Source organism: Botrytis deweyae (assembly GCF_014898535.1).
Source record: "Botrytis deweyae strain B1 chromosome Unknown BDEW_027, whole genome shotgun sequence".
Classification (NCBI taxonomy): Eukaryota; Fungi; Ascomycota; class Leotiomycetes; order Helotiales; family Sclerotiniaceae; genus Botrytis; species Botrytis deweyae.
Window position 1 is genome coordinate 274,266 of NW_024066234.1, and position 13,674 is coordinate 287,939.

At 43.7% G+C, this 13,674-nt stretch overlaps 4 protein-coding genes across 4 annotated transcripts; 3 read left to right on the forward strand and 1 right to left on the reverse strand.

Annotated features, from left to right (window-relative positions):
• Positions 1 to 1,522: 1,522 nt before the first annotated feature.
• Positions 1,523 to 4,207, forward strand: EAE98_009325 (uncharacterized protein; the record flags this gene model as incomplete). Its single annotated transcript, XM_038956946.1, has 2 exons — positions 1,523 to 2,043; positions 2,101 to 4,207. 2 exons carry the CDS (start codon positions 1,523 to 1,525, stop codon positions 4,205 to 4,207), a joined length of 2,628 nt encoding a protein of 875 aa, XP_038806713.1.
• A 646-nt stretch (positions 4,208 to 4,853) lies between these two features.
• Positions 4,854 to 5,789, reverse strand: EAE98_009326 (uncharacterized protein; the record flags this gene model as incomplete). Its single annotated transcript, XM_038956947.1, has 2 exons — positions 4,854 to 5,678; positions 5,748 to 5,789. The coding sequence occupies 2 exons, from the start codon at positions 5,787 to 5,789 to the stop codon at positions 4,854 to 4,856; spliced, it is 867 nt and encodes a 288-aa protein (XP_038806714.1).
• A 994-nt stretch (positions 5,790 to 6,783) lies between these two features.
• EAE98_009327 (uncharacterized protein) lies at positions 6,784 to 8,898 on the forward strand (the record flags this gene model as incomplete). The annotated part of the gene is made up of 1 exon (XM_038956948.1): positions 6,784 to 8,898. The coding sequence occupies one exon, from the start codon at positions 6,784 to 6,786 to the stop codon at positions 8,896 to 8,898; it is 2,115 nt and encodes a 704-aa protein (XP_038806715.1).
• Positions 8,899 to 11,750: 2,852 nt separating this feature from the next.
• On the forward strand, positions 11,751 to 13,331 carry EAE98_009328 (uncharacterized protein; the record flags this gene model as incomplete). Its single annotated transcript, XM_038956949.1, has 1 exon — positions 11,751 to 13,331. One exon carries the CDS (start codon positions 11,751 to 11,753, stop codon positions 13,329 to 13,331), a length of 1,581 nt encoding a protein of 526 aa, XP_038806716.1.
• Positions 13,332 to 13,674: the final 343 nt, after the last annotated feature.

Sequence of the window (13,674 nt, forward strand, 5' to 3'; positions counted from 1 at the left end):
AAGGTTAACAAGGGTGAAGCTATCGGATATCTTGACATTGAAGTTAAAGGGTACACCAGTATCAGACAGAGAAATTGTTAGCTTCAAGTTACCAGACAATCAAAGTTCTAATTAATCGTAATTAATTTCTTTCCAAACTGAGTGATGTCCTAGATGTCCTAGATTCCTAGTGCACTTTATATGCTACAAAATACTCAAGCTCCGAGCTCAGATGACGGACTATCATGATGCTTACCCTGATGCTTACCCGTACCTGTCTGTACTTGTCTGTACCTGCATCAATTGCAAGGACCAGGGGGCCATCCTGACATCAAAACAATGTTGGACAAGCAACGAAAGGGAAGACTCTCCCAAACTGTGAATTCCTATATCAATGATGTCGCGAAGCTTGTATGTGCTTTATTCACTCATCACTAGGTGTCTAAACTGTATGGTGTGTACTTCCTGTGAAGTTTGATTTCGAGGTTCACGGAGCTAGAGAGACAATAAGTCGTATCTATATTAAGATCCCCACACATTCCGATAGGCAGAGATACCTCTCGAATTACTGGTAGATTTAATCAGATTTATCAGTTCATGAGAGACATGTTAGCAAAAGCATTGATCACCGAAAGATACTACAGGACATCCTTTGAATGGGGGTAATATAGAATCACCCAATATAGACAATCAATTGAAGCTTAAAGAAGGACCATGAGGCGTTTCGCTGGGCCATCTAATTAACAATGATGAGGACAGCTGCTTCATGTGAACCATGTCCTTTCCAGCGGAATAGGAATAGTGGATTAGATCGGATAGGTATGTAATATACACCTGCAGAAGCTTCATGATGGGGGCCCGGACTATGCTTCCATAGGAAACGGTAGAATGATCTTACAGAACAAGGAATGAGGAACCACAATTTGATTACACTCATGCCCACCGATGCCATTGGCTATATTTCCGTATCGAATGTTGACTTTGATCTTCTTCCACTCTCAAGTTCACCGTGATACTCTTCCTTCTGTTGCAGGGGTCGGATCAACATGTCTATAAACAAACATATGTACCGGCGTTGATCTCTCCTGCAGACTGCATTTGCATTTGCACTTGCACTTGCACTGCTTCTCTCTTTCTCCTGCCGTTTCCAAGTCTTCTTCTACTGCCTACCTAGCTATAGGTGAAGGAGATAACTTCTACGTACCTGCCATATCCTTCACATCTTCTGCCCCCACAAGTTCATTCATAATCCTTTCTTCCTCTTGTTTTATCTAGCATTACCTTGCAATTCTTAGTAACGACTGTGGACGTCAATCAATGAAAAGAACGACAAATCATCTTAGAATTATTGTCCCCATCTTTCATAACGATACAAATGCGAATTGAATAACATTCGGCTTTATTTTGAGAGACAAAATCAAAGTTAATTGTATAGGGGCTTCTACCAGACAAACAAGAACGTTGATTGGCTCACATTGGTGAATTGTGAGGGGTGGGAATACAGAAAACAATAATAGGGAGTATTTTGGGTGGATTGGTACAAATGTCGACCACAAGAATCTCAACACCGAAAAGGTCACCCAAAAAATCGACTTTCGTCAAAACGGGAATTTTGAGCACCAAATCAACACCCAATCTCAACGCCTCCTATAATTTGGCATTACTACAAGCTTCAGGAGCTACACCCGTTCCTGCATATCCTTCCAATAACGGTCAAGGTTTTGCCTTAAATAATCCTAGGTCGCAACCGTCTCGACAAGTCTCACTTGCTTCCCTTACCTCAAATTCACTTGCGACAATCCCAGATGCAAGCAAGAGATACCCTCTTTCTACAGTTTTTGATGAGGATATGCCAACAGTAGGCAACATGCCACCATACACACCTGCTCGGGTTGGCGGTGGGCCGGAGGAACTAGAGGTTGGTGATATAGTCGATGTACCAGGTAACATGTATGGCATTGTCAAATTTGTTGGCAGCGTGCAAGGCAAAAAGGGTGTATTTGCTGGAGTAGAATTAAGTGAAATGTTTGCTTCAAAAGGAAAAAACAATGGAGATGTTGAAGGGTGAGCCATTCAAGCATTTACGTCTGCAGACAATGAACTGATTGATGTTCGATGCAGAATTCACTACTTCGACACAACAATCGACGGTGCTGGAATTTTTCTTCCAGTTAACAGGGCGACAAGACGTAGCACCCCTTCTTCGCACGATGAGTCATTTCCCCTTTCACCGGCTTCTCCATCGATGGGCAACAGGGCTGGGAGATTAGGACCCGAGTTAAATGGTCAACCAACACCCTCGTTACCAAGATTCAGTCAATCTGTTGGTCCAGGCAGAACAGCAAACCCATATGTTCAAAAGACACGACCATCCATGGCTACACCTACTACTTCAAGACCAGAGTCACCAGTTCGAAGAGCACCCAATGCTAACCCATCATTAAATACACCTGCACAAAGGGTCCCATCTCGATATGCAAGCCCTGCACAGGCAAACTTTGGACAGAGCGTTAGAGGAACACAAGATTCTAGAGATCCAAGTAAGAAAGTTGGTTATACCCCCCGAAATGGCTTGAAAACACCAGTACCTCCACGAAGTGTTTCCGCACTTGGAACGGGGAATAGATCTGCACCAATGAACTCGATGAATTACAGTGATGAAGAGACACCTCCTGCAGAGATTGCACGCACGGCAACAAACGGAAGCGTAGGCTCAGTCTCTTCCTTTAACGCGAAATTACGACCTGCATCAAGATCCGCATCGCGTACAACCTCCCGGGCTACTGACGACGAATTTGAGCGATTGAGAAGTCTGTTAGAAGATCGCGATAGGGAAATAAAAGAACAGGCTTCCATTATTGAAGACATGGAGAAAACTCTCAGCGAAGCACAATCGTTGATGGAGAACAATAATGAGAACGCGAGTGGTAGACATAGTCGGGAAAGTGTGGATGACAAAGACGTAACACAGTTAAGGGCAATTATACGTGAAAAGAACGACAAAATCGCCATGCTGACTGCAGAGTTTGATCAGCATCGAGCTGATTTCAGAAGCACGATAGACACGCTCGAAATGGCCGGTGCGGAAACCGAGAGAGTATATGATGAGCGCATGCGTGCTCTTGTAATTGAGCTCGATACAATGCACGAGAATAGTCATGATGTCAAGCACGTTGCTGTACAACTGAAACAGCTAGAAGAGCTCGTTCAGGAGCTCGAGGAAGGTCTTGAAGATGCACGACGTGGTGAAGCCGAAGCTCGGGGTGAAGTTGAGTTCTTGCGTGGAGAGGTTGAAAGAACTCGATCTGAACTCCGTCGCGAGCGAGAGAAGACTGCCGAAGCTCTTAGTAACGCAAATTCTCCTGCGAGCGCAAGTGCGGGAACACATTCCAAAGAGATTGCGCAGAGAGATGACGAGATTCGTGGATTGAAAGCCATCATTCACTCGCTCAGTAGAGATGCCATACCCGATGGAAATCTCTCGGATCAGGACACAACACCAAACATTTTACGACCTGGTCTTAGTCGAAGCCGTACAGAAAGCGCTTCAGTTTCTGAAGAGGAGCGCCGTATCCGGGAGAAGCTAGAACAAGAAGTGAGTGAGCTCCGTGCTCTGGTAGAAAGCAAAGGCAATAAAGAAGAACAGATGGAGCGCGAGTTAGAGGGACTACGAAGGGGAAGTGTTGGCAATCCTACCACGCATCGTACTAGTGCCATGAGCAGTGGAACTGTGACTCAGGATAGAAATCCTCTCCAAGATACTAAGAGCACAGTTGAAAGCTGGCGAGAACGTGGAACCTCAGATGCTTACCGTAATAATCTGGAGACAATGCCTGAGAATGACGGCTACTCCTCTGCAGCTGAGGACTTCTGTGAATTGTGCGAAACCTCAGGTCATGATGTCCTACATTGCCCGATGTTTGGCCCCAACGGTAACAGCAGCAATTCTAAGGATGAGTCTCCTAAACAGCATCGAACAGGAAAGGATGTTGTCATGGAGGGACTTAAATTATCACCCAAGCCATCCCAGGAAGAATACAAACCGGCACCCTTAGTGCCAGCCAAGAAATCTCCTGATGCATCGCCTATCAAAACTATTCCCAATCTCATGGAACCAGGAGCTGCACCAGGAAAGGAAAGTGGAGTAATTAATATGGATAAATGGTGCGGTGTATGTGAACGGGACGGACATGACAGTATTGATTGTCCTTTTGAGGATGCTTTTTAGGAGACTACTGTTCCAGATGTTTCAGGATAAGCTATCACAACGTATTTTCTTATTGCTTTTTTTTTAGTCACAGGCAAGGCCGCATTGCATTGCAGGAGTGCTATCCGTCTGCGATATACCCTCTCGGTTCTCTATTTCAAGTATGCTTTTCATGCGACAAGTCAGGGAGAAGATGATGTTTTCACGAGGATTGGATGAGGTGAAACTGGGTTGAATTTTGGGGAGGGGAGGTTAACATGAGTTGAACGGACGTAATGATCATGTAGTATACTTTGTCAGATTAATGATTCAAATGCAGCATTTGATTTTGGATGGAAGTGCTCATTTTTTAGCATGTGAAATGTTCGTTATTAATTGATTTCGTAGACGAAATTCATCATGATTGTAATTCCAGCTGGGACTGGTGAGATTATGAAGATTACTGATATGAATGTGTAGTGGGAGAGAGGGGGTTCTCAGTCGAGTATCAAGAAGAATCTCTTTCGTCGCCGGATGATCACTACTGCAATGAATCACTAGGGAAGGGGATTATACGCAGAGAAAAATTTGTTTCAAGTTTAATAACAGTGGTATATTCAGACAGCTTCCATAACGCCGTCTTCAACGCCTATGATCTTTCCAACCCACATAGCACAATAGATGCTCATTACGACTTTTCTACTCCACACGCAACTCTTACTAATTCCTCCAATTCTTCTGGCGTCATCTCCTTGATTCCAAAAACACTATTATGCACGCGCTCGAAGTTTCCTCCGAAATCAAAACTCGAGTCCGAATCTGAGCTTGCGTCGGTGCGAATGTTCCATTCTTGACCGGGTGTGAGTGATTGGGCGATTGACAAGAGTTTTTCATGGGAGATGTCAATATCTTTGATGCGGATAGGTCGATTTGCCGTTTCGCGTGGGTGGGTGAGGATTCTCCGGACGGCTTTTGAAAGACTAGGGAGAGTGGTGAGGGAGATGGGGGTGGTTTTTGATTGGGGGTTGAGGGTCGCGGTGCGGGATTGGAAATCGAAGAAGAGGTTGTTTTGGAGGGATAGTTCGAGGATGGGGTTGCTGAAGAGGAGGGTGTAGCTTAGAGAGGTGTGGGTGGCTTGCTCTTTGAGGTATTCTTCGATGGCGATTTTCTGGGCGAAGAGTTGCTTGCTGGCGGAGAGCGAGTGGATGCGCGGGGAATAGAAATCATAGCTGTATTCTGAGGGGAGGAATCGGTGCACGTGGGCTTGGATGCAGGCGTCTATGAGGAGTTTTTGGGTGGGGATGGCGCGGGGGGAGAGGGCGGAAATCAGGGCGTCTTGGTGGGTTAGGGCGTGGGTTAGAGAGGGGAGAGAGGTGTAGTCGACTTGGATTACTTTGAGCGCGCGGGCGAATAGTGATTGGTAGGTGGTGGAATCACGGGTTAGGATTGTGATGTCGAAGAGTTCGGATTTGAGGAGCTCGGTGACGATTGCTTGGCCTACTGGGCCGGATGCCTGGGGGTTGTTATTTGAGAGGGGAGATGGAGAAGAGAGATGGGGATGGGGATGGGAGTGGGGACTAACGCCAGCTACAGCGACTTTTTTGATGGTTGTGTCGAATGGCATGATGAGGAGATCGCGATTTGAGTAGAAGTAATGGATACAACAATATAAACGCCTGTGGGATTGCAAGAAGAAAGCTTAAGATAGAGAATAAAACTTGGGATACTTTCTTTTGCTTTTATACAATACATTTCTTGCAACTGGTCATGTCTGGTTGTGCAGAATATGGGCTGATGAAATCACACCACTGGGTGTTCCGATTCATCAACGTCCAAGAATCAGCACGCGTGGATTTGTAAATTGCATCGCTCTTGGCCGGATGGATATCAAGTTTATTAGTTGTGAACACTTTCGTAATGGTTCGATGGTTTTGCATTTTTCGATTTTTGTTTTCGCTTCCATATCTCAATGAATCCTGCTGGTCCAGGTGTTTTCATTCTTGAATCTAGGCGTGGACAGGGGGGTTGGAGTAGTAATCCGCGATGTGTCGATAGGTTTTTTCTATCTCACGTTTTTCCTATTGCTCACTGGCATGTTGTTTTGAAAAAGTTCAATGTTCGATGAGACAATAAGTTGGGTTTTCTATCTATCTTGTAGTTGTCGATTGATAGGTTGAACATATGCTAGAACCGATCAGGGATAGTGGAATAATAAGCTCCCAAAGCTCTTGCTCGCTTGCTGAGCACTACTTATCATCTACCTACCTAGGTAGTATCATCTAACATTCATTCATGACAGTGGTTTCCTATTCTGTTTCTTAAGATCTGAAATCCATAGTACCTTCCCAAAACGATTCAAAATGGCATTGATCTTTATTTACTCACCTCGTTGCGTTTTTCTTCACTCATCCCACAATCTTCATCCCTCACAATTCATACCAGATTAGATTTTTGGAAGAAATAGTTGATATCTCCTCACTCGTTCTTTTGACCTGTTAATCATTCTTTGATTTTGGAAAGCAAACTGAAAACATACGAAACTTCAATTTGGCAGTCCTGGTTGTACAAAAAAGCTTGCCGCCTACGAACTCGGACAATCATATTAACTTAAAGTCAATATGGCAGAGAATCCCAATGTTTTCGAGCCTTGGAATGACTCCGAGGAGGAACCCGGGTTGAATCAGCAGTCCAAGTCTACGTATACGCCTACGTATACACTTGCGTCCAATCCCAATCCTGATACCAAAACAACTGTACCCTGTGGAGAGAAATTATCGAAGATTCGGAGCAGACATAAAAATCGTATTAATCGAGCCATCCAAGTTCATTTCAAGCATACGCCACTCAGTGTACTGAAGTTTAGCAGGGAAAAGGCTCCATATGACCGTACCAGGACTTTATCCTTAGAATACGAAGCTGTTCATGCCGATGATACAACTCCTTATCTTAGTGTTTGTCCTGCTTCTCTTTATGATAGTAGAGTTGGTGCATTTGGAAATATTTTTGACCTTACAAATGGAATCGCCTGCATTGAAGGACCCTCTGAGAGCCCGTACGCTGGAGGTATCTTCTTTCTGCACATTTATTTTCCTGTTCAATGGCCCAAACGGCCTATGAAAGTGCGCTTTTTGACACAGATTTATCACCCCAACTTCAGTGCAGATGAAGATTTCCGCCTGCCCAGCAACACAGCTGAATGGCTCACGGAGAATTCTTTACAGAATGTTCTTTTGACGATATTCTCACTTCTTAGCGAACCCGAGCTGGATGAGGATTTTATACCTGAGATTGCGAAGGAATATATCGATGATTACAATGGGTTCTTCGAAAAGGCAAAACTTTCAACAATCGAACATGCGTCGCAGACGAGATTAGATGTGAGGAAATTAGTGACAGATTGGATACAAGACTACGTGACCTTTGATTACGCAGTTGCTGCATGTCATAAGGCTCTCATGCTATGGCGTAAGAACACATGGGAAGCATTACCAAAAGATGGTAGCCACGAGGAAGTCAGTTTACAATGCATCATACCAGACTCTGCTATAGCCACCATATCTCAGAACCTGAGGAGATTGTGTACTAGCGAAATCGGACTTGACGAACTGGACTTGAAGGAATGGTGTAGACGTGATATGTATTTAAGAGACCATTCCCAGTCATCGCTTGGAAATACACTGGTTGTAGTGTGGCTCAAGCTTCAAGATGAAAAGAGAGGTATTGAAAACGACGATTATATCCTTCCTGGTGCAGCTTCAAATGATATTGTTGAAGCATGCCAGCTTATGCTTAGGCGGTGGCGTGATAAAGTATGGGAAGCGTACCCAGAAGATACTTTCAAGGACCGTGAATCCGTCATGCCAGATTCTGCTATCGTCACCATATCTAACAACCTGGAAAAAATAGGCTCTGGTCATATCAAACTTGAGCATCTGGACTTGTGGCAATGGAATTACAGCACGGAATTTCTAGCTGAAGACAATGAATTTTGTCTTCGGAAATTCCTGCAAAAGTTGTGGGACGGCCACGTCAAGGCAAGAGACGAAACTACAAATACAGCTGCTCCAGAGGACGGTCATAGCTCAAGGTCTGAAGGGCCGAAGTCTCCCCGGAGACTTCAGCTTGGTCTCGAGTCTGAACAGAAACCATCGTCTATCAGATGGGTTGGTGTCCGTTCTGGTAATATTAAAAGCTCAAGGTCCAAGCAGGAAGCACGAGTTACAAAAAGTGAGGCGAGTACCAGGGTTAAGAAGCCAAAGTTCAAGCGGAATCTTAAAATCACAAGAGAGGCTCCTAATGCCGAAGCTAGCAGCTCAAATTCTGATCGGGGAGCAGAAATTGCAGAAGATGGACTCGACTCAGAGACTAGAAGCCCAAACTCTAATACGGGACCACAAATTACAAGTCCCGATCTTGATCCCATCATACGAGATTTGAAGTCTAAAGTTGAAGAGCTAAACCTGAACTTATCAATTTTGATAGATGATCTCAGTTCCATTTCTGAAAAGGCCAACAAGCGTCTCAAGGAAAGCAGTAAAGGAAAGGGCTCACAAACTATAAAAAGCGATCTTGATCCCGACATGCAAGATTTGAAGTCTGAAATTGAAATGTCAAACTTCACCTTACCGATTTCGGTAGATGTTATCCGTTCCACCGCTGAAGAGCTAAACATAACAATGTCGGAAGATGGACTCATTTCCTTCGCTGAAGAGTTCAACAGTTGGTTCGAGTAAGGCAGTAAAGGCAAGGGCTCTGTTACAAAGTAAATAAAGATTTCCGAGCAACTTGCGTAATGATGATATACCATCATGATCACCATACCTCGGTAGAACATGGAACAACATGTCTATGTTGACCCAAACAGGCTTCTTTGCACAGAAACAGCTACATTGATAGTAACGATTCGATAAGGACATTCTGTCTCAGGGATAAGATCGAATATCTCTGTATGGACAAATCGAACTATGCGAAAATCCGACACTCGATCATTAAAACTTTCTATTTCTTAATCCTTTGTATTTTTTTTTTTTTTTGAACCGCAGTATTGTAAGTTTCCCTGGATATTGAGCAAGTTTGAGAATCAAACTAATCCAGGTCTCAGCAGTATCGAACTCCTCGCCTGCAGCTCGTCTTGAGAAACCAGCTGTACAGCCCGGGCTCTTGAAGGATGAATTTTGTCCGCAGAACACTCGTTCTTCATTCATAACTCTTCCTAATGTTTGAGCGGCTATCATAATTTCCTGCAAAGATACTGGAGTCCCCCGATCATCTTCACGTATCAAACAGACTGGTGGGATCACCAAACGGGCAGCCGAAGTAGCTTTTGTTAGGGAATCGGCCACAATTTGTAGTTTTAGCTTGGCTTTGTAATCCCTAGCCATTGTATCATTAAGATCATGGTAGTATTTCTGTCTGGCGTTTCTTGCTGGGAGGAAACTATCTTGATAATCAGTATTAATGTTTATAGTCCACTTCTATAGAATTCAAATCAAAAACACTCGCTTTCACATACTAGCATGGCTGCTCCCAGCAGTGATTTCCCGAAGACTGGTACCTTTTGGAACCGCAAACGCACATAAGAAAGCTAATCCCACCATCCTCCAACTTTTTCTTTTAATGTGATTCTCTCAGTAATGCTCATCTCATCAAGAGCACTTGCCATAGGTACTGCGCCCAGGAATGACTACATACTATGATTTCTTTCCCCGCGTCGATCTCTTACTGTATATCATTTATAATAGTGGTAATATCGTCTGTGAAATCAGTGGTGGGGATGGTTCCACCTGTGGAGAGTATGGCGATGGGTATCCATGGATGATTGAGAGATCTGAGAATTCTGAGTACTTGGGAAAAAATAGAGGGGTGGTGTCAGGCGCTGTGGAGGAATGTTAGTGTGGGTGGCATGTTGGGCCGGGATGATGGTGCGGGTGTTAATGTGGTACCTATGTATTTGCAAGAGAAGATTGTAGAAGGGAGGGGGAGGGGGAATGGGGGATGGAGGAGAGGGGGTGGGGGTTGATTAATGGTGTGTGGAGTTTAGGGGTTTATAGGCTAGGTTAAGTGATCATGAGTATACGTGTATTTATATATGTGGATAGAGAAAGTGTGGGAGAGAAATGCAGTAGAAGGATTTGAATTTCTCGAATAGACTTCAATCCAGACTGTCAGAAACACTGAGATGGATGGTGGAGTGAGATGAAGTGAGGCGAGGTGAAATAGTTAGCGAGGGGCGAATCACATATACTCACATATAAGTGTACTGACTTCTGCAAGACAATTTTTGGCTGATGTGGCTCACGAGAAGTTGTAAGATGTAAGTATTTGTTTCTAGGGTTTCCTGATGCTTCAACGGATGTTAATCGCTTAGCGAGATTGAATGCGTGGCGCGTACTGGGTGTTGGGATTTTATCTATTGGATTGCACTTGCTGTGCGAGCTCATGAGAAGTTGTTAGTGCGTATGACGTTATTTTGCAGGAGTCTTTTGTTTATTTTAATAGTCTTGATGGGATGATTCATTTTCGAATGATTGGATTATATACGTGGGCATGAGTTTTGGAAGTTGTAAAGCGTTGACATCCGTGCACCTGTCCTCTTGGACGTCTAGAGAGCTTGGCGGCATCTAGTAGTAGGTACCTAGTATTGAATAGGGTATTGCACCAAAGAATATTTGATAGGAGCACCTACATAGATCGTACGCATAGATCGTTCTACCAGCGAGACAAATCACTTGTCACTCCAACGTTATCTCCATATTATTTTCAACAAGTGTACAAAAATAAATGATAAAATTTGTTCGAGTTGAATTAATAGTTAGATGTAATACATACCTATATACATATACAATCTATATATATATAAAGTGAAATGTGAATTCACATAGTATAACATTTCTTTCTTGATTAAAGGTAGAGGTAGAATTAAAAAAAAATTACATAGGAAGCCGACTATTACTGATTAATGACTTATCTTGTGTTCCAAAGGATGAATTCCTAATATATTTATTTCGAGTATAGAATTATGTATAGAATTATTTCCCATAAATCAATACTCGTATGAGTTATCAATTGAGCTCCTATATCTCCTTTTGTTCTCGCGTACACGATAGCTCTGTCCTGTTATCGACATATTCTGCATCTTTCGTTTCACCTTGGCCTGGTTATTTCCACAGCGTTCGTACCCAACATCATTCAAATATAATGAGTATTCGGTATCCTCCAAGTGACGCTGATGGTAAAACTTTTTTGAAATTCATTTGGGTCTTGGCAGCTCGGCATTGTGGCATTGCTGACATGATTCTTTGTTTCTCAAGACTCGCGCATCAAAGAATCGTGACAAAATCTCCATGCCATAAACAAAAACTTTGCTTTCTTTCGGAGAAAATATTATCCCCGACAAATCAGTGCTTTTCTTTCATTCTAGAATTCTTCTTCTTCTATACTTCATCAAGCGTAGGTCATTTTCGTTCTTTGTCTGTATAGATTTCCTATTAGTCAAGTGGCCAAAATACATATTTCGGAAAGCGCCTATGCCACTTTTCTCAAATCAAGATCACTCCGTTTGCGTTCGTTTTCAGTGTCATTATTCATGGCGTACCAATCGCCATCTAAGGAGCAGTTTCGGGCTACATTGCCACCGACTCCTTCAACAGATAGGCATTCTCTTTCGCATTCGAGATCTCAATCTCAACTAGAGACAAGCGCTCGCGCAAAATTAGGACCATGGGCACAGTGGGGTCATACATCCGCTTCTTTGAGTGGCTTGGAAACTATGAAACGGCCTCAATTGAAACATAGTCAAACTACGGGAGATAAGTTGCGCTTCAACAGGGATTCACTCTCCAACAGAGATCCACTGCCAGTAATTCCTGGTGTTCTAGCGAAGAAGTTGGGCAGGGGGAGTAGGAGGCTCGACGGGAGGTTGAATGAGTATGGAGAACCTGTTCCAAAACCTTGTATGGAAATTTCTGTCTCAAAAAGTTACGATGATGATATTGAGGAAAGCGAAGATTTTCGGAGGGTGACGAGAATTTATTCTTCGCCCGAAACTAGTACATTGCCTCCACCCCCCGATCCACCCTTAACAAAGTCGGCAACGAAGGTGATGCAGAGAACAGGCTACGACCCGACTATGGAAATAAGAGAAGGAAGAAGTCGACAGTCATCGTTAGCTACGGATAACTCTGACAGTTCTGGTAGCATTTACAGCCAAGAAGATGATATAAATTCACACATGGCTCACCAGACCCAAACTATTGGTTCTGCTCCTGTGTCTCCGATGCAGCGGGATGAGGGAAGCTCGTACTTCTCCAACTACATACCTAGTAATGCATCGAGCCCGGCCACGTCTTCACCGAGATCATTAGTAATATCGTCAGAATATAAAGAACGAGTGTCAAGGTTTATGCAAGGTCATTTGGAAGATCTCAATACTAGCCAAGATCTGTCATACACTAGTGGTCTCGAGAACATGATAGATCAAGGAGTGCCGTACGATTATCAGAATGGGCGCGAATATCCACTCAGACATAAGGCTCACAACGATGATGTCGCGTTAATGCCACCACCACTCTCATTGCCAACAAAGAGAAGTCGACAAAGCTATTTCTGCGAAAGCCCAGATTATTGGGAGCCACGAACCCCGGTTGCTCCATTTTTGGGTAGCGAAGAGCATCAGAGTTTGCATAGACCCTCTGCAGTCTCACATACATCATCCATGGCACCACCGAACATAATAATACCAGAATCGAATAAGCCTCGAAAGAGAGATTTCTCAAGTGGTCAACACCACCTGAAGAGTCCTTTTCCATTTCTTTCAACTAATAAGCTACCGGATTCTCCAAAAGCGACAGGTCCAACAGGGTCATTGGGGGAAATATTATCGGGTGCTTTAAAACGGCTTTCCGGAAGCACGAAGATGGCACCAACAGAAGGCAATGAAATAATCTCCAATGCTGGTAGAAGTGCTACAGGCCCAGATACGCCCATGCCAAAAAAATCGGGATTCATGGGGATTAAAGGGGCTCCAGATGTGATACAGAAAGGGAATGAGCATTTTCATGGGGTGGTAGAGAAGGTAAAATTGAAAGTCAATAAAAAGGAGAGGAGGAGAAGGGAATTGAAGAAGCAAATACTGGTTGTTGGGATTATGGATCAGACACCAGGTTAGTCACTAATCTCCATGAGTGATTCTGGCAAGCACAATACTAATTGCTTCTCTGAATAGACGGACGAACATCTGAATGGCTTTGATCTGAACATAAAGTTATAAAATGTGAGAGAAAGCAATGCACAAGTCCTCTTTCAGGGCTTTAATAGACTGCAGATTTGGGGAGCTAGCCTAGGCTGGAGTACTGTTTGTAGAATGGTATGGCTAACGGTATGCTTTCAAGAAGGTCAAATAGAGGCCGACTTCCTGTTGCACACGTATCAAATGTGTATTTGAATACCATGTAATAATAAATACTCTCATTCGAGCCGAAGCGTGTTTTCTTGGACGAGAATCGTGATTC